This window comes from Crassostrea angulata, chromosome 6 (assembly GCF_025612915.1).
Source record: "Crassostrea angulata isolate pt1a10 chromosome 6, ASM2561291v2, whole genome shotgun sequence".
NCBI lineage: Eukaryota > Metazoa > Mollusca > Bivalvia > Ostreida > Ostreidae > Magallana > Magallana angulata.
Window position 1 is genome coordinate 14869860 of NC_069116.1, and position 19247 is coordinate 14889106.

At 32.4% G+C, this 19247-nt stretch overlaps 3 protein-coding genes across 5 annotated transcripts; 1 reads left to right on the plus strand and 2 right to left on the minus strand.

Annotated features, from left to right (window-relative positions):
- The first annotated feature begins 1153 nt into the window (after window positions 1–1153).
- LOC128189854 (uncharacterized) lies at window positions 1154–9102 on the plus strand. 2 transcript variants are annotated; one of them, XM_052861629.1, is made up of 12 exons: window positions 1154–1360; window positions 2604–2691; window positions 3256–3362; window positions 3989–4159; window positions 4546–4657; window positions 5263–5346; window positions 5568–5605; window positions 5864–5905; window positions 6063–6201; window positions 6558–6678; window positions 6941–7078; window positions 7626–9102. In XM_052861629.1, exons 2-12 carry the CDS (start codon window positions 2605–2607, stop codon window positions 7784–7786), a joined length of 1200 nt encoding a protein of 399 aa, XP_052717589.1. In that variant the 5' UTR covers window positions 1154–1360; window position 2604; the 3' UTR covers window positions 7787–9102. The 2 variants fall into 2 exon arrangements, with proteins under 2 accessions (XP_052717589.1, XP_052717588.1); XM_052861628.1 differs by having other exon boundaries at window positions 1155–1360; window positions 2573–2691.
- A 426-nt stretch (window positions 9103–9528) lies between these two features.
- Window positions 9529–11632, minus strand: LOC128189888 (carbonyl reductase [NADPH] 1-like). Its single transcript, XM_052861674.1, has 2 exons — window positions 11541–11632; window positions 9529–10451 (listed from the first exon to the last, which is right to left on the minus strand). The coding sequence occupies exons 1-2, from the start codon at window positions 11559–11561 to the stop codon at window positions 9645–9647; spliced, it is 828 nt and encodes a 275-aa protein (XP_052717634.1). The 5' UTR covers window positions 11562–11632; the 3' UTR covers window positions 9529–9644.
- Window positions 11633–16189: 4557 nt separating this feature from the next.
- On the minus strand, window positions 16190–18418 carry LOC128187740 (carbonyl reductase [NADPH] 1-like). Of its 2 annotated transcripts, XM_052858280.1 has the most exons (3): window positions 18403–18418; window positions 17896–18027; window positions 16190–17140 (listed from the first exon to the last, which is right to left on the minus strand). In XM_052858280.1, exons 2-3 carry the CDS (start codon window positions 17914–17916, stop codon window positions 16331–16333), a joined length of 831 nt encoding a protein of 276 aa, XP_052714240.1. In that variant the 5' UTR covers window positions 17917–18027; window positions 18403–18418; the 3' UTR covers window positions 16190–16330. The 2 variants fall into 2 exon arrangements, with proteins under 2 accessions (XP_052714240.1, XP_052714241.1); XM_052858281.1 differs by lacking the exon at window positions 18403–18418 and having other exon boundaries at window positions 17896–18044.
- Window positions 18419–19247: the final 829 nt, after the last annotated feature.

Below are 19247 nucleotides of genomic sequence, written 5' to 3' on the forward strand. Positions count from 1 at the left end.
TTCTTTTATAAACACAACCATCATCGCGTCGCGTCGTCAGGATGAACCTGATAGTTAACGTAATTTGCAGTTTTATATTAACTTCACAAATTAAAGCAAATTGAAAGTTGGAAGTGGGCTAAACGTATCAAAAATCTTGACAAACAAGAAAAAAGGGTCTTGTGGTTACGGTTATGAATAACTTTGCAAAAAAAGGTGTGTGTGGGGGGGGGGGCATGCCCCCGGGGGGGGGGGGGGGCTACCCCCCCCCCCCCAACTCACAATAGCCCCCCCCCCCCCGGTTCCGACGCCTGTGCTACGCAGTTATGTCTTTTCCTTCATATTTGTTATCTAAATCTTTGACAAAATCAATTTTATATCAGTTTTTGTAGTAGATACAGTTATGTTGAAAGTACTAGCAAATCTTCGAAAATAGGTCACTGAAGCGTTGAAGGAGGGGTTGTGTCAAAAATAGTTCGGACCGGAAGTATTTGATATAGCATCACCCGTGTGATATAGCAAAGGTTTATCACACGGGTAATATACACCACCCGTATGAGATAAATACATGTAACGTAATTCATTTCTTTCTTGATTTCTTTCAACTCTTTTGTCACCCAAAGAATGTTTTATTGCATTACATTTACGTCAATGAATTTTAAGTATTTGAAACACAAATATAGATTTTTTATCAAACGATTAATATCATACCATTTTTCAACGAACTGTTGTTCCATTTATTTGGGCCACAATTTCGTTAGTGACTAGTTGTTTGATTTGATGTTCGATTTCTTTGTCTATCTTATGGACATTCTACGACTGATTGATGTAATCAGTTTTTTACTGATTGATACCCTGCCGATATGATAGATATTTCCAAAGGTTTAAATCAATTTTTGTAAATGTTACTGGTTACAAATAGAAAGGGGTAAAAGTCAGGACTAATTTCTAGCCATATATGTAGAGAGTTAATTATGATTTGAATTAATTGACATTTATTTACAAATACTTTATGTTCAAATAATGTTTTAATATGTTCGATATATTTTAAACAATATTTTCCTTCATTTGTGAATACTATGTACCATTGTTATGTTAACTTCAGATGTCAGAAAAGTATCAGTTAGAAAAGGGGGGGGGTGCTAGAATTTATGTCGGGCTCGGGGAAGAAATCCCGGAAGTCATACTCTGTTTGTTTACAAAATCGAAATCGTGACAAGCCAAGCCTATTCACTAATTCAGCAATTGTGTCATTGCTAACTTTGGATTTTTGTTCTTTGAGTTGTTGAAAATTTCATTACATTTAGATAAATTGAAGTAGCAACAAGCTTAAATGAATAATTATCCATCTTTGAACCGTATCTTATGTGTAACATTACAGGTAAGATCATCATTGTTGATCCCCCATCACTTCAAATTTCGGCAAAACAATTGCTGAAAACATTTCTCATGAAAGTTATCTTCTTCAAACCTCTCTCAGCATTGTCAAGTAGATAAATCATTCTTCAAGCCATGATAATTTAACGAGGCCGGGTCTAATTTGTTCTGCCCTAGACTTTTGAATGAAATTTTTTACATGAATTTCTATTGATATAATTATTACTTTAAAATAAAAAAAATAAGACATTTACCACACCGTTTGTTTAAGAGGTCATCTCAAAGTTTGTTAATTTTTAACATAGGACCCTATGGGATTTTGCTTGAAATGTATCAATTTTGCACATTTTTTAATAAACTTCTGCCCTTGGGATTTCTTTTTCTGTTCTACATATTAAAGTTATTGCTAAAAGGCATCAAATGGTCAAATAAAAAAAACCTTTTACCTCCTGGTTTGTTCAAGGGGTCCTATCAAAGTGTTTTTTGTATGCCCAATGTCCCAGATTTGTCAAATAATAGCTATTTTTTATTTGACAAAGGCCGAAATGGTGATCTTTATAGTATTATTAAAACATTCAGACATATTTAAGTAATAAATAAATGTATAACATCAAATATTAAGGGCCATTAATATAAAATACCTGGTTACTGTCTTGAAATATATGTATTAAGCTATATTTAGGCGGGTTAAGAAAATGTGACAGGGGGCTATAAGGCTAGCTGGACCCTCGATCTTCACGTTTTCAATTCGAGACCAAATATAGCTTTTACTTGGAGACATTTATGTTTATTCCACAATTTATTTTCAAATTTATGCATCAAACGAGCTATTTTCAACAAATTTCACTGAATATCTGCAGTTGAAACTATCACGCCATGGTGTCAACCAAGCAAAAAGATGACGTCACAATACAAATGAAACGCTGCGCGAAAGCGTGCATACTCGATCTGTACTCGGCCTCATTAAGTGGATGAGTCATAGACTCCCCCAAAGTCTTAAAGAAATGTCCATATTTCTTACTGAGACTTTGGGGGAGTCTATGACTTGTGATTAGAAAATATATGTTTGTGTAAGAGAATTAAAGTAATTTATGTACAGAGGAAGAGTGAAGCTACACTCATTCACATGCAGGAAACAAGGATAACTTCTGATTGACATTTAGTTTTGTTTGAAATTTTAAAACATGATTTTATTTTTTATTCTTTTTGGTAATAGGTTTAAAAAATTAGGAGTCATTTTATACTAGAATGAAGTTCAAAACTGTTCTGGAAGGACAGGAGGCAGTAATCTTGAACTACCTTGGAGAGGGAAGACTGGTCAAGGGACCTCAAAGGGTATGTATTACTTGAACAAAATTTTCTTTCACGATCAAAGGATTTTTATCACTATTTCAATTTTTTAAAATTTTTCACTCATTTGTCAGTCCTAACATGTTAAAAAAAAACCCAGTCGAATTGCCTTTTAAAATTCTGCCAAGGAATGCCTTCAATCTTAAGCTCAACCTTGACTCTGGGCCAATCAGGTTTGAAGTTAATAGAGTTAAGTTTCGGGAATATTTTGATAAAAAAAACTTAGGAACTTTATTTTTCATCAGATAAACAATTCCCTTTCTCTTAGAACTTTTATCACTACAGTTCCTCTTGAAGAATATCAGTTGTTCATGTACGTAAAGTATCTTTTTAGATGGTTTGTAGTGAAAATGTATGCAATTCTGCAGACATCATAATAATCAATTATTCTGGCAAAAATTTCACTTTGCAAATACGTGAATTTCCTAGAGGTAAAGCAGGAATTTAAGCACATGCTGATTGTTAAATCCCTATCACTTAAATCAGTTATTGAAGGGTTGAGGAATGTTCTGCTTTTCCTGTGATAATATGTTTAATTTCGTTTTCCAGGTCTTTTTATTCAGAGAAAGATTGCAATACTTGAAGAAACACACAGCAGATCCTTATCAATACATAGTTGTTAAAGACAGAGATGGACTAGTTCAACATAAGCCTGGGTAAGCTTTTATAAACCACTTAAAATTTATTAATTACGTCAGGGACGTATATTAATGGCCTTGATTACATTGCTTATTAAATATGTGCATCATATGATTTTTCAAAAAGGGGGGGGGGGGGGGCTTATTGTTGACATTGTTGAAAAAGCAAGACCAGTCTTATAAACATATGCAGGCTTGGCCAATTTATTGGATATTTTCTCATTCTAACATCAATTCACCAACATGCTGCTGTTTATAGGTCAATGAATGCTTAAGAACATGTATTACTGGGTATTATTATCACTGAGTTTTTCCTTGCAAATGTTTGAAGAGGTCAGTCAGAATGTTTAGGGCATGAATTTAAATAATATTCATTAATGTATGTAAACTTCAATGATTTGTCCTATGCACAGTTAGTAAGCATATATGAGACTGAATTAAGTAAATTTCTGATAATGGGGATTTAGATGAAGGAAATGCTACCTTTAGATGGACCCCTAACCAAATACATTTTACTTGAAGGTGAATAATAACTAATTCGTCATTTTTCAAAAAAAATCTCACATATTTTAAAGTTGCATGCTGAGAAATTGATATCAAAAGGATTAAATTCAGTTTTTTAATCAGTTATTTCAACTTTTCAGACCATGCTTTGTTTTCAACAACCCCCTATTGTATGAATCTGTGACCGTGAAAGAAAGCACCAAGATCGATGCCAACCATCTGATTGTTGTGTACAAACGTCTGAAAGAATCAGATGTAGAGAGAAGAGTTGTTCAGGGACCCACTGTGTTTGTGCCAGAGGCTGAAGAATGGTAAGTACCTGTACTTATAACATACTAACATGTGTACCTACTTACTTACTTCCCCCTCTACCTGAAGTGTTTAAGGCAGGAAAGATTTGTAGATTAAAAGGAATATTGTGACTTACCTTTCATGTAACAAGCCAGCATAAACACTATCACATAAATATCATTTAGCGCTGTGTATAATTGTGCACTATTATTGCTAGATTCATGTAAATGCATTATTTATAAAAGTTGATATTGCAAAATTTTATATCAAAACTAAGATCGATAACAATTTTATAAATGGACATAATTCAACAGTTTAATTTTGCATTGTTCATTTGTTAAAAAATTTGATAAGCATTATTCTATTAATATAAAAATATATTTACAATTTTATATGCAATTTTCAGGATTCATACGTTTACATGGCATGGAACAGATCCCCTGGAGAAGACCAGGATGATCCCGGGGCAAAGTGTATTTCAAAAGCTGGCCGTCATTCCAGATCAGTTCTACTACAATGTAATATATAGTTATATACTCCATCTGTGGTAGAGCCTAAGAAAGTTTCATGTGTATCTTTCAGTTAGTAATAGAGCTCCAATTGCAGTGCAGTACAAGAGCTAATCATACTTTTATTTCTCTTCATTTGAAATAAATCTACTTTGGTATGTGTTAGATATTATAAACGGTAGACTTCATTTGATAGAAAATTTTTACATATTCATTCTTAAAAAAAAGTATATATATTTCTTCTATCACTAGTCGATTAATACTAAGCATCATATGTTTGAAAATTCTACATTTCCTTCTAGTAATTTAAAACGAAGCACTGGTTTAAGAGGAAAGGGGCACAGTTGAGCATCCCCTCCTCCCTCTCTCTCTTGATATGGCAAATTAATTGTTGATCTGTGTTTTATTTTGCTTTTAGAAATTGGTCCCAGCTCTTTAATTTCAATTATATATTTTCTTCTTTTTCTATTATTTTATTTGCATAAGACAGCAGCATTGCTAGGCCCTCCCCATTAACCCACTTGATCACTTTCAGAGTTGATGCTGCAGACCTGCTTTTATCTTTGCATGCTTTAAATGAAATGGCTAACATTTTGTGCTGTTTTTCATTACAGGTCAAGGATGTGAGAACACAAGATGACACCATGATAACTGTAAAACTAATGCTGTTTTATGAACTGAAAGATGTGACCAAAATGGTGTGTACACTATCTTGCTTATGTTATTAATTAATCCACCTCTAACATTTGTGTCAATGAACAATTGTCTCAGCGTTTGTAATTTTACTGTGAAAAAATCATATAGTATTGATGGTTATCAGTCATAAAAATCATGTAATAAACTGAATTATTGAGGTGTTTTGTATGTTTTACATGTACATGATTAAACAGCAGATGACTCCATTTCTTTTATTTTGTAGCTCAACACCACAACAGATCCTATAGCAGATATGATAAAGTATGTACATGTACCGAGTAGAAAACAATATCAATATGTATGATATGGATTCTGTTAATTACAATACTTTTATCTTCATGTACAAATCTATAGACAGTTTTTAAGTATGGATAGCTTACAGTTTATCAGAAATGTTAATAATAGCAAATTGAACAAAACTTTACAAACGTCTGGATTTTCATTTGATAAATAGCAGAATTTGGGGATACATTTTCTAAAACTCAGAAGATACTACGTGAACCATTTCTCCTTTTTCAGTGCTGTATGTGCAGATGTCATTGCTTTTGCTGGGAAAGTTTCGTAAGTTAAAGAAACATGATATACCATATATGGCAACTATGATCAGAAAATAAAGATACGTAGAATAAATTTTATTACTGGTAGTTTGTGTGATATAGTTGTACAATACAAGCAGCACAACTCCATTATTTTTAATTTCCTTTTTTTACTTCGTCAGGTTTGAAGAGTTTCTGAATCGGACCCAGATCCTGAGTGATATTTCAACCTTCCCCCAACTGACCCAGCGGGCTGACAAGATCGGGTACAGCATTCAGAAGGTTGTCTTCAGGGGCTACCATGCCAGTGATAGTCTCCAGGTAAAACTATGTCTTTGCAGAGTTGTTCTGTGATTACATTGATGAATTGTGTAATTTTCCAATGAATGAAATAGAAAATAGCAGGAATAGATATTTAGTTTAAAATCATGGGTAGTAAGGAGGAGACTCAATCCTTGCTGAAATTAAAAAAATAAAGTAGAATTTTTTATATTTAGATTCATTCATTACCCTGGTACATGTATGTCATTTCAAATTGAGAGAGATTTTGTAATTTCATTGTTAAAGACATTGTAAATTACTAAAATATGATCCCAGTTAAAAACAAAACAAAAAATCAAAAGTGTAGAAAATTTTTAAAAAGAAATCATTATTCAACTTTAAAATGGTTTTTGCAGGCAATGCAGAATGCTGCAATCGAATCACGAACACAACTTCGACTAGAATCAGAGATTGAGGAACAGAAAGCTAAACTTGCTGACTTTAAGCTTTCTAAAGAACAAGAGAGAACCAAACTAGGTAAGGGGTATATCAAATCCTTCTGTTCCTGTAGAGTAAAACAGAAGCAAATCAAAGTGCCAAAGACAGATGATTTTGATTAGCCTAATATGAAATTTGTTTTTAGAATCTTATGATCAATTAATTCGTATCAATATGATTAAAGACATGGAACAATAAAACCAACATAATTTTAAGAGTGAATTCCTTATAAACATGCTGTAGTGGACACAGTACTGTATATTCTGTTAAAACCATTATCCATTATGAATTATTTATCAAGTTCATGACATGGAGAAGACCAAACAAGATCATAAACAAAAGAAAGCTGAGTTAGAGCAGCAACACAAACTGGAAATGAGACAAATTGAACACCGCAACCTGTTAGAGACAACTGCTCTCTTCACAAAGGCAAATCAAGGTAATACAGGCAGGATTAGATGTAGCCAAATCAAGATAAGGTAGGATCAGATGTAAGCAAATCGGGGTAAGGCAGGATCAGATGTAGGGACCCAGGATCAGATTTAGGAAAATCAGGGCTAGACAGGATCAATTGTAAGCAAATCAGGGTAAGACAGGATCAGATGTAGGAATATAAAGGTAAAGCAGGATCAATTAGGGTAAATCAGGGAAAGATAAGTTCAGATGTAGGCAAATCAGGGTAAGATGGGATAAGATGATGGCAGATCAGGATAGGACAGGATCAGATGTAGGTTAATCAGCATGAGGCAGGGTCTAATGTAAGTAAATCAAGCTAAGGCAGGATCAGATGTGCTAGAGTTTGTAGTTCCAGAAATACATACATGTATACTCTAAAGTATACTTACTTTTAAAATTCAATTTTTTGCATCTTTAAAGTACATGGAATATTGTTAAGTTTACTTTTTATTGAAGAGTATACATGTAATACCTTGATAAAAATTGATTTAATTGATGATATTCAAAATGTTATATTCTTTTAAATTTAGAATTGAATGCAGCAGATAAGGCTTGGGATTGTGAATTCTTGGAGAAATTAAATGATATGAATGTTAACTTAACTGATTATCTCAACACCAAGAATGGTCCCCAAATCACTGAGGAAATAAGAGTTGTTACCACAGACACCGACTGGATAAAAGCAAGCTAAGACATCAGGTTTAATTTAACATAAAATGTGGAAAAAGTTTGATTTAAAAGAAGTTTCATTTACAAAAACCTCAAAGGGATATTTAAAATTTTAGATTTGGCATTTCTATCAAAAGGAATGTTAAGATTACTGATATGTTTTGTAAGAAAACTTCATTTTAATTGTTGTTTAAAAATAAGACACTTTATTAGATTATGATGGTGCTCCATTTTGGAGACGGATTCATGATACTTAAAATTGTATTTAACACTATTTAGTTTGAATAAAACGATCATGTTTATAATGAGATTTTATTTGTTATGTAATTTTATCCTGTTCTTTTTTATATATCACTTTATAAGTTATGCATTTTTTCTATGCATTTTTATTTCACAGAATCTTTTTACAATTAGTTTTTGAGAAATCCACATCAATGATATGATAATGCAACATCAGTATCAAAATTGTCTTCTTTAAAGCTTGTTATCTTTGTTAAGGCACATGAATGAAGAACAATTTAATATTTTACTTCAACCATTGATATTAATTCCTATTATACAATACCTGGTATTCAAATGATTAGAGAATATGAAACATTCTTGATATCATTGACTTCTCCCTTTGTTAGCATGTTGACTGTGATTTGCCATAATAATATTTTATGTTAATTTAAGTGCATTTTGTGTCATGCATTAATATTTTGGGGAAGAAGGTGTTTATTACTCTGAGTTAATAAATACAAGGAATATGAAATAAAATTAAAAAATTGGCCTTTATCTACACTCCCATATCTCTCCTCACTCACACCTTCCTGTCCATCTTGATAAGGAAAAATGATGTATTTTGAAGAAAAGTGATTAGGCTTCGCCCACCGACAACCGATTTTTTTAGAGGTTGGGAAGGGGGGGGGGGGTTAGAAGATGTGTTTAACTGAATACCCCTAAAATAAAACACCAATTTTTCGAGATATATTTAATATTCATGTTCATATTGTATGAACTGCCAGTTTATTGGTGACCTTTATTTTGAACGCTATGTATTCCGAGAATTGGTGTTTGATGTGCATTACTTACAATTAAATAAAAAAATGTTTGTCGCTGTCATCTCTGTTTGTATTATGTAAATTCTGTCGTATTTCGTTGAGAATGAGATTATTATTAGTCATTATTTATTATTTAAACATTGACATGAAGAAATGTATTTTTTACGCTAAATTGCCCTTATTGTGATATTTTAGTTATATTTCAGATAATACATTATTAATGATCCGAGACGATTTTTCACATTATTGTAAACCTTGTATGATGAAGATGTTCTAATAAATGTTGAATACTATCTTTTTTATTTCAATTTATTCCATTAAAGGTTAATAATGTCCATTACAAAATGCATATTTTCATAGAATTAATTGTTGTTTATTGGCTTTTAAGAAATCTTTCATTTTATATCATCTTTTTCAACCAGTGCATTTGTAACTTTCTAAATTTTAAGTAATTATGATTTAACGTTATGACAAACCAAAATTTGAGATTAAAATTCAAGGGTAAGTTATTTTATCCCTATAAATTTCAGTATCATATTAAATAAAGGTCGCACATGTATATTTATACATATTATCATTTCATAATTGAAAATACGGTAGGTCAGGATCATACTTATGATTAATTGGTTATTATAATACACATAAATTGAAATCCTCGGAATAGCATTAAAGCTAAGGAAAATTAGATAATACCACAAGTGAAAAACACAGCAAGCAAATGGTTTATTTTACAGACAATTTGGTGCTTGCACTCCCATAAGTTATAAGCATATAAATCACAGCAGAAATGAGTAAATTGCAGATTTAATTATAAAAACTATTTAATGAAAGTACGAATTATTCGTTCCATTTCTTAATCTCCCTATCCAGTAAAAACTTCCCCGCTGGACTTTTGGTTCCTGGCGGGAGAAGAGCCAGGTAGAGGGGTGTGTCTGCGCCTTGGTCAATGGTTTTATGCCCTTTGTGTAACGTCATATCCGTATTGACGTAACCAGGACAGCAAGCATTGACTAAGATGTCTTCTCGCGGGTCTGCCGAAAGTTGGCGATGCTGAATTTCTGACAAAACTGATACGCCGACCTTTGACATGCCGTAAGCGCTGCTAGGATACCCTTTGCTTTCGTTGTCCCCATTTTTTGCTGCTTGTATGAAGTCGTTCATCAAGTTCGTTAGTTCGTTGACTGTAATTGTGAAGTTTAAAAACTTTGCTTGAATCTCTTTGCTACATTTCTTTATCGCATTACTTGCCATGCTTGAAACGTTTACAACCCGCGCATGCGGTCTCAATAGCGGAAACAGGGCATTGCAGAGATCTAGTGTTCCTTGGTAGTTTGTCTTAATTGTCACTTCTGCCCGTTCTGCAAATGGAACTATAGAATCTTGCTTGTAAGCAATCCCGGCATTGTTGACCAGGATGTCCAAACCGCCATATGTATTCTTGAGGAAATCTCTCATACGATCAATGCTGGCTTGGTCCGTGATGTCAAGTTGATGGAACTTTGGATACAGTTCCTCCGAGTTTAAGCTCTTGATGGCCTCCTGGCCCAACTCCTTCTTCCTTGAAGTAAGGTAGACATCTCCCTCAAACTGCTTGCACAGGCCTCGAACTATGGCGTATCCTATCCCCTTATTAGACCCAGTTACCTATAAAGTTCAGACATGCACAGATGAATAAAGATTCAAAATAAAAATAATGATATAAATTTAAAATTTTTGAATTATTTGAATCTCATCGGAAACATTCATTGATAAAAATCGTAAAAAACCATGCACGCTTTCCATGATGATAGAGCATTGCAAAGGACAACCTTACATATGGTAATGAAAGTGCGTATGCGTGGTTACCATAGTTCGTGTCTGGTAGCAAAACATTTGTAGATGAAATTTTAAAAACGGAGACTGGGGTGAATCAAAATTAAAATGAATTTTGAATAGTTTTTCACGGTTTTTAATATGCATTAGATATTGCATACTACCGAGATGGAAACATTGGAAAAATGGCCGTTACTGTTTTCAATACTTTCAATTAACATAAGAAAAAACGTACTTGTTTCAAACTATAAGAAAATTAAAACAACTAATCAGGAACAAGAAAATACATTTGATTTAATTTAAAGTACTTCAGAGAATGAAAGATTTCATTTGACGATTTTACAGCAAAGATCCTTTTTCACTGTATAAATTGCTTCGCCTACCCAAATGATTATCGGTATAGTTACGCTAAATATGGGCTGATCGTTTGCTTCCCTTGTTCACTTTAAGCATTACTTTATTTTTTTTGATTCTGTATGTCATGAGTTTGAATCTCTTTGGGAATTTTTATTTTTTTTACCTTTCCAAAAATTTAGACTTTTTTTTGGTTTAATAAATTATTCAAATTTGACAATTATAAACTTGATCCAAAGTTTGTCATCTAAGGTTTGTGTGTTTTGCTTTGTAAAAATGGAGCTGTTTCAAAACGCCTTGTATCAAAAGTCATATGCAGTTGGTTTCCGCTGGGGCATCCGTTTTTCATATACACATTTTTATAAAATTCAACATTTCCCTCACACATGTACAGTATGTATATGTAACATATGGAGACAATATCTCATTATCAAAAAAGAAAACTGGGAAATCCAAAAGCTAAAACCTAAAATCCAGGAGCTCCCGGGAACTTTGCCCAAAGCCCTCCTCCCTGTTGATTTTTAATACACTAAAAAATGAGTAAAATTAAGAAAGTTTAACCCTTACCACTGCCACCTTCTTCGACATGATTAACGATTGAGGTATTCACGAGTATGTTCTTAAATATGATCAGAGTAATCACAATCCAAACGCGTCGTTTTGGGGACACAATTTTATCTTTACTATTACATAACTTGTAAATCCTAGGTAAAAAAAAACCAACATAGCTATGACCACATTTGGGTAAAGTAGATCGCGTGGTTAGTGAATCTCATGCACGGATCTAGAGGGAAGGGGGAGAGTCAGGTGGTCCAGATCCCCCCTCCTGCAAAATTCATATTTTTTTAATTTACAATATCAAATTTCACTGCCTCATGTCGATCAAGTAATATGGTATTTCAAATAAGAACTCTGGCAATTGTGATCAAAATATAAACAGATATTTACATAATTACAAAACAATTAATTCAACTTCATTTTTATAGTGCACATTTTAATATCAATATGAAAATGGCAGGTTTATCATAATCTATATAATGATGCTGAATTATTTAAATGATACTTTTTTATTAATAGAAATAAACAATTTTATAAGCCAAAAGTGTTATTGGTAGGTATAGGTAGTCAAACACTTTATTATTTTGAGACATTTCTCTCTTATTCTTCGGAATCACCCCTATTCTATCTTAAGATCTACTTAATGTTAATTTAATTTTGTTTAGTTCTGACCAACTGAGATAAATTCATCCAATGTTTGTCAAGTTTTGAATAATTCTACATATTTTTAAATTACTTGTAATGTTTTTTACTGTCACACTTCGTTAAAGCAAATACATTGTATCCTTTAGCATCATTTAAAACTAATTATTTTTATTTTCAGGTTTTGGTAAATCTATCAATGAAGTGTGTAGTTTCTTTATTATATTTTTGATATTCTAAGAACATTCTAATGATTTATATTAAGAAAATGGTTATCACAGATTGATATGGAAGACCCTTGATTACACTTACGAATCATATAGATCCGGAAGGAGGGTAGTTAATAAGGACAATTGCTCAGTAATTTTCCTAGCAATTTGGGCATAGATTTTTGTTTTACAGTAAAACATCATACGTACTTGTTACATCTCAGACACTTTACATTAAGGTGATATGGGACACCTACCGATATTAATGTAGATAAAAGTGCATTTTATTCAAAAAAACTTTCAACGGTGTAAAATTTTCACACTTTGCAATATATTACCAAAAAAATATGTTTAAGAAAATATTTGAATGGTACAGCTAATAAAAGCCTCAGCGGGATTCAAACACATAACCTACATATTTATAGTTAACGGTTAAACACATTGCGCTAGGCTGTTAGGCAACAAATGTGAGAAAACAAATGAACTTGATTTAATTGATTATTTCAATAGGAAGTACGCAACAATGTTGAAAAGTTTCATATCACCTTAAGAGCAGTAAACAAAATGCCCTTATCAAAATTGGATAGTATCAACATTTAATCCGCTATTAAAAGATATGCAATTTAACATTTTATTCATAATAAGATTGATGTTGAGGATCATGTACAGAAAAGCAGATATAGTGCTTCTGAGATATTTTAATATGAAATACGAATATACACAAAAAAAACCCAGCAAAATGCAGTGACTATTTCCTATTATTTTAGTGTAAAGAGCATATTGATATATTCATCTTCACATCATAAGTATACGTTAACGTTAATGAATCTATTATAACGTGGGGAATCTAATGCGATGCACTCCCATATTAGGAAAATCAACAAATATATGACGTGTAAACATGACATGCTTGACAAATGGACGACTCTTGAATGTGGTCTCAAGAAGGGGAAAAGTGTGTCGCATACAGCGATGGTTCCAAAGTATTTGTTTTTGACGATGGCATAACCTGTTCCTTTGTTGGACCCTGTCATCTGTAATAAAAATGCTATGATTTTTAATTCATAAACTTTTTATCTAATTTGTGATTTTGAGAAAAAATCGTAATGTAAATAATTGTTTTCTTTACGTGACGTAGTACATGCATGTATATTTTTTATCTTGAAATGGAGAAGACCAAACAAGATCATTAACTGTAGAAAGCTGACCTGGAGCAGCAACACAAACTGGAAATGAGACAAATGAACACTGCAACCTGTTGGAACCAAAGGTAAGGCAGGATCAAATATTGCCAAAAATAAGGGTAAGTCAAGACTAAATGAAAGCAAATCACGATATGACAGGATCAGATGTAGGAAATTCAAGGTAAGGCAGCATCAGTTTTAGGAAATATCAGGGCAAAGGAGGATCAAATGTAAGCAAATCAAGGTGAGGCAGGATCAGATGTAGAAAAGTCGGATTTAGGCAGGATTATATTTAGCAAAACCAGAGCAAGGCAGGATCAAATGTAAGCAAGTCACAGTAAGGCAGGATCTGATGTAGGCAAATAAAGGTAAAGCAGGACCAGATTTAGGTAAATCAGGGTAAGGCAGGATCAGATGTAAGCAAATCAGGATAAGACAGGAAACGATAAAGGCAAAGGTAAAGCAAAACCAAATAAAGGCATATTGGGGTAAGATAGGATTAACTGTTAGCAAATCAGGTTTAGACAGGGTCAGATGTTAGCAAATCAGAAATACATATAATCTTAAACATACTAACCGTTAAATTCCAATTTTGTCCATTTTTTAAGTACATGGAATATTTTAAAGTTACTTTTTATTGCGGAGTATACATGTAATAAATTGATATCAATTGATTTAATTGTCTTCAAAATGTTACATTCTTTTAATTTTAGAACTGAATGCAGGAGATAAGGCTTGGGATTGTAATTTCTTGGAGATATCAAATGAAATGGATGTCAAATTAACCGATTATCTCAACACCAGGAATGGTCCCCAAATCACTGAGGAAATTAGAGTCGTTACCACAGACACCGACTAGATAAATGAAGCAACTAAACTTTAGGTTTAATTTAACATACAATGTTGTAAAAAGTTCGATTTGAAAAGAAGTTTCATTTATAGAAACTTCAAAAGCAAAAATTTTAGATTTGGCTTTATTTTCTTTTAAACGAAATATTAAGATACATATAACTAATAATTTTTATAAGAAAACTTCATTCTAATTGTTGTTAGAAATTTAGACACTCTATATGATTATGATTGTACTTAGTTTTGGAGACAGATTCAAAATGCTTAAAATTTTATTTATCACTATCTATTTTGAATAAAACGATCATGTTTATAATGAGATTTTATTTGTTATGTTGTAGTATATTGTTCTTTTTTATGTCTCACTTTATAAGTTTATACATTTTTTATGCATCTTTATTGCACAGAATATTTTACAATCAGTTTTTGAGAAATCCATATCAATGAAATGATAATGCAACATTAGTGTCATGGCGATAATATAACTGATAGAATATTCTTAAATTTTCTTCTATTAAGCTTGTTATCTTTGTTAAGATGCATGAATGATCAGCAATTTAATATTTTACTTCAACTATGAATATTAATTGTTATTATACATCTATCCGTATGATTAGAGAATATGAAGCATGTTCTTGATATCATTGACTTCTCCGTATGTTAGCATGTTGACTGTGATTTGCCAATATCATATTTTTGTGTTAGTTTAAGTGCATTTTGTGTCATGCATTAATTGTTTAAAAGAGGGTGATGTTCAATAGTTACTCAGAGTTAATAAATACAAGGAACATGAATAAGTATAAAGTAAACAGAAATCGGCCTCTCACTACACCCGCATATTTCCCCTGCTCACGTCTAGTCCATGTATATTTGAAGAAAAGTGATTTGTCTTTGCCCCACCCCAAGTTTTGCATGTCAAATAGATTTGACAACGAATTTTTTAGAGGAGGTGGGGTAGATTAAATGATGAGTTTTATCATATATCCCCTAAAACCAATTTTTCGAGAGATATTAAAAGTACTTGTTCATACTGTATGAACTGCCAGATTATTGGTGGCCTTGATTTTGAACTCTATGTATTCTGAGAATTGGTGTTTGTTATGCATTAATGTTCGTCGGCGTTATCTATGTTTGTAGTATGTAAATTCTGTCGTATTCCATTGTTATTGAGAATGAGATTAATATTTTTATTATCTATTATTTAAACATTAAAATGAAGAAATGTATTATTTTCCTTTTACACTACCGTAAATCACCCTCATTGTTATATTTTAGTTATGTCACTGATGATATATTATTAATGATTCGAGACGATTTTACGTATTATTGAAAAACATGTAAGGTTAACATATTCTAATAAATTTTAAATGTTATCTTTACATACGATTTAATCGATTAAAGGTTAATAATGTCCATTTTAAAAATGCATATTTTCACAGATTTTATAATTTTTAATGTTATTTTTGGCTATTGAGAAAACTTTTCTATTTTTCATCTTTTGCAACCTGTCCAGTGCATTTGTAACTTTTAAAATTTTAAGTAATTATGATATATGACAAACCAAAATTTGGGATAAAAGTTGAAAGGTAAGTTCTTTTATCCCTGTAAAGTTCAATATCACATAAAATTAAGGTATCAAATGTATATCCATACATAATCAGAAATAATGTAGGTTGAGATCACATTTATGATTAATTGGTATTACAAACATATAAATTCAAATCCACGGAATAGCTGTAAAGCTAAGGAAAATAAATAATACCAAAACTGAAAAAACTGCTAGCAAATAGTTTATTTTACAAATAATTTGGTATTTATACTCTTACAAGTTCACAGAATTCATAACAGAAATAAGTTAATTTACATATCTCAATTATTTGAAATAAAAGTACGAAACAAAGATGAAGTGTACTGATTATTCGTTCCATTTCTTAATCTTCCTTTCCGATACAAAATTCCCCGCTGGACTTTTGGTTCCTGGCGGGAGAAGAGCCAAGTAAAGGGGTGTGTCTGCGCCTTGGTCAATGGTTTTATGCCCTTTGTGTGACGTCATATCCGTATCGACGTAACCAGGACAGCAAGCATTGACTAAGATGTCTTCTCGCGGGTCTGCCGAAAGTTGGCGATGCTGTATTTCTGACAAAACTGATACGCCGACCTTTGACATGCCGTAAGCGCTGCTAGGATACCCTTTGCTTTCGTGGTTACCTTTTTTTGCTGCTTGTATGAAGTCGTGCATTAAGTTTGTTAAGTCGTCGACTGTAATTTTGTAGTTTAAAAACTTTGCCTGAACCTCTTTGCTACATTTCTTAATTGCAAAGGTACTAACCGTGCTTGAAACGTTTACAACCCGCGCATGCGGTCTTAATAGCGGAAACAGGGCATTGCAGAGATCTAGTGTTCCTTGGTAGTTTGTCCTAATTGACACTTCTGCCTGTTCCGCAAATGGAGCCGTAGAAGCTTGCTTGTAAGCAATCCCGGCATTGTTGACCAGGATGTCCAAACCGCCGTATGTATTCTTGAGGAAATCTCTCAGACGACCAATGCTGGCTTGGTCCGTGATGTCAAGTTGATGGAATTTTGGAGACAGACCCTCCGAGTTTAAGCTCTTGATGGCCTCCTGGCCCAGCTCCTCCTTTCTAGCAGTAAGGTAGACATCTCCCTCAAACTGCTTGCACAGACCTCGAACTATGGCGTACCCTATCCCCTTATTAGATCCAGTTACCTATAAAGTTCAGACATGCACCAATAAATTAAGATTGAAAATAAAAATGATGATATGAATTTAAAACTTTTTAAATGAGTTAAATCTCATTAGAAAAATTAATTTTAATTAATAAAAATCGTTTAAAACCATGTATGCTTTCCATGATGATAGAACATTGCGAAGGACAACTTTGAGTTACAATACATGGTAATGAAAGTGTGTATGCATGGTTACCATAGTTCGTGTCTGGTAGCAAAACATTAACAGAGGAAAATAAAATGAAAAACGTAGAGGTTAAACAAAATTAAAATGAACTTCGAATAGTATTTACGGTTTTTAATATTCATTAGGTATTGCATGCTAGCGATGGAAACATTCGAAAATTAACCGTTACTGTCCTCCATACTTTTAATTTACATAAGTAGCCCTTCGAAAGAAAAATCGTATTTGTTTCAAGGTACAAGAAAATTAAAACAACTAATTAAGAACAAGAAAATACATTTGATTTAAAGTACTTCAGAGAATCAAATATTTCATTTCAGGAATTTACAGCAAAAATCCCTTTTCACTGTATGAATGGATTCGCTTACCTAAATGACTATCAGAGTATAGTTACGCTAAATACGGGCTTATCGATTGCTTCACCTGTTCACTTTTAGCATTACTTTTTTGCTAAAAATTTATAAGTGTGCAAAGTGAAATAATTTAGCATTTCTTTATGAATGTTTACAAATGACAATTAAATAATAAAATTAAGAAAGAAAAACCCTCACCACTACCACCTTCTTCGACATGATTAAAGATTCGGGTATTCACGTGTCTGTTCTAAAATGTGACCAAAGTAAACACAATACAAACGGGTCGTTTTGTGGGACAATTTAATCATGACCTTTAACTTGTAAATCCTAGGTAAAAAGAAAGAAAACAACGCAGACATGATCACATGTGGGTGAAGTAAATCGTGATGTTATTAATCTCATGCGCGGATCAGAAAGGAGGGGAGGGCAGGGGGTCCAGACCCCCCCCCCTTCCCTGCAACCTTCTGTAATTTGAGTTATTAGATTTCAATAAAAATATGCCCTTACCCTCCGCCGTCAAACTAAATAGCTGTCGGACACCCCCCCCCCCCAAAATGCTCTGGATCTAGCTGCGCATGGCTCTTTATACGTAAAGTCTGTATGGTTTGGAAGACGTGTATTTATATACATATTTAAATATGTATATTTATTTTTCAATCAGGGAAATTTATGCGTCATGTCGATCAGTCTTATGATATTAACTTTCTAAACCACCATGCGGAAAACTGGCTCTGTTGTAGGATTTCCTTCTCTAAATCCTGGATAATTTCCTTTTGCAAATCACACTCGATATCTCTGTAGTCAGTTTTGCTTGTTTTCTGCTGACCTAAAAATATGCCATAGACATGTTATAAAACAATGACATACATATCTTACTAACAACTATTTAATTCAAAAAATAAATCTGGCAATTATGATCATATTAATAAACAGATATTTACTTGATATACAAATTTCATTAAAATTAATAAGCATTATAATATCAGTATGAAAATGACAGGTTTATATAGTCTATATAATGATGCTTTTAAAATATTAAAATGATACATATTTTTTAATAGAAATAAACAATTTTATAAGCCAAAAGCGATTGGTAGTTCTGAAAGGTCAAATGCTTTATTTTGAATCATATCTCTATTATTCTTCGGAATCACCTCTTTTCCATCACAAGATCTACTGAATGTTTATTTCGTTTATTTGTGACTAACCGAGATGACCTCATTCATTAATATTCAAGTTTTGAGTAATTCTACATTTTTAAATTACTTGCAATTTATTTTACTGTCACATTTTGGTAAAACAAATACATTTTTTTAAATTATCCTTTAGCATCATTTAAATTCATTATTTTATTTTCATATTTTGGTAAATCTATAATTGAAATGTGTAGTTTCTTTATTATATTTTTGATATTCCAAAAGCATTAAACTGATTCAAGTAAAAATCCGGTTATAACAGATTGATTTGGAATACACTTGATTGCCAAAAAATGACATGAACCTACGAACCATACAGTTACCCGTCGTAGGCTTCAAGTGTTGATTATT

Coding starts and splice junctions, on each gene's coding strand:
- LOC128189854 (XM_052861629.1), top strand. CDS start 2,605: ATGAAGTTCAAAACTGTTCTGGAAGGACAGGAGGCAGTAATCTTGAAC. Junction 2,692..3,255: donor TGGTCAAGGGACCTCAAAGG/GTATGTATTACT, acceptor TTCGTTTTCCAG/GTCTTTTTATTCAGAGAAAG. Junction 5,906..6,062: donor GCTTTTGCTGGGAAAGTTTC/GTAAGTTAAAGA, acceptor TTACTTCGTCAG/GTTTGAAGAGTTTCTGAATC.
- LOC128189888 (XM_052861674.1), bottom strand. CDS start 11,561: ATGTCGAAGAAGGTGGCAGTG. Junction 10,452..11,540: donor TGTCGAAGAAGGTGGCAGTG/GTAAGGGTTAAA, acceptor TGAACTTTATAG/GTAACTGGGTCTAATAAGGG.
- LOC128187740 (XM_052858280.1), bottom strand. CDS start 17,916: ATGTCGAAGAAGGTGGTAGTG. Junction 17,141..17,895: donor TGTCGAAGAAGGTGGTAGTG/GTGAGGGTTTTT, acceptor TGAACTTTATAG/GTAACTGGATCTAATAAGGG.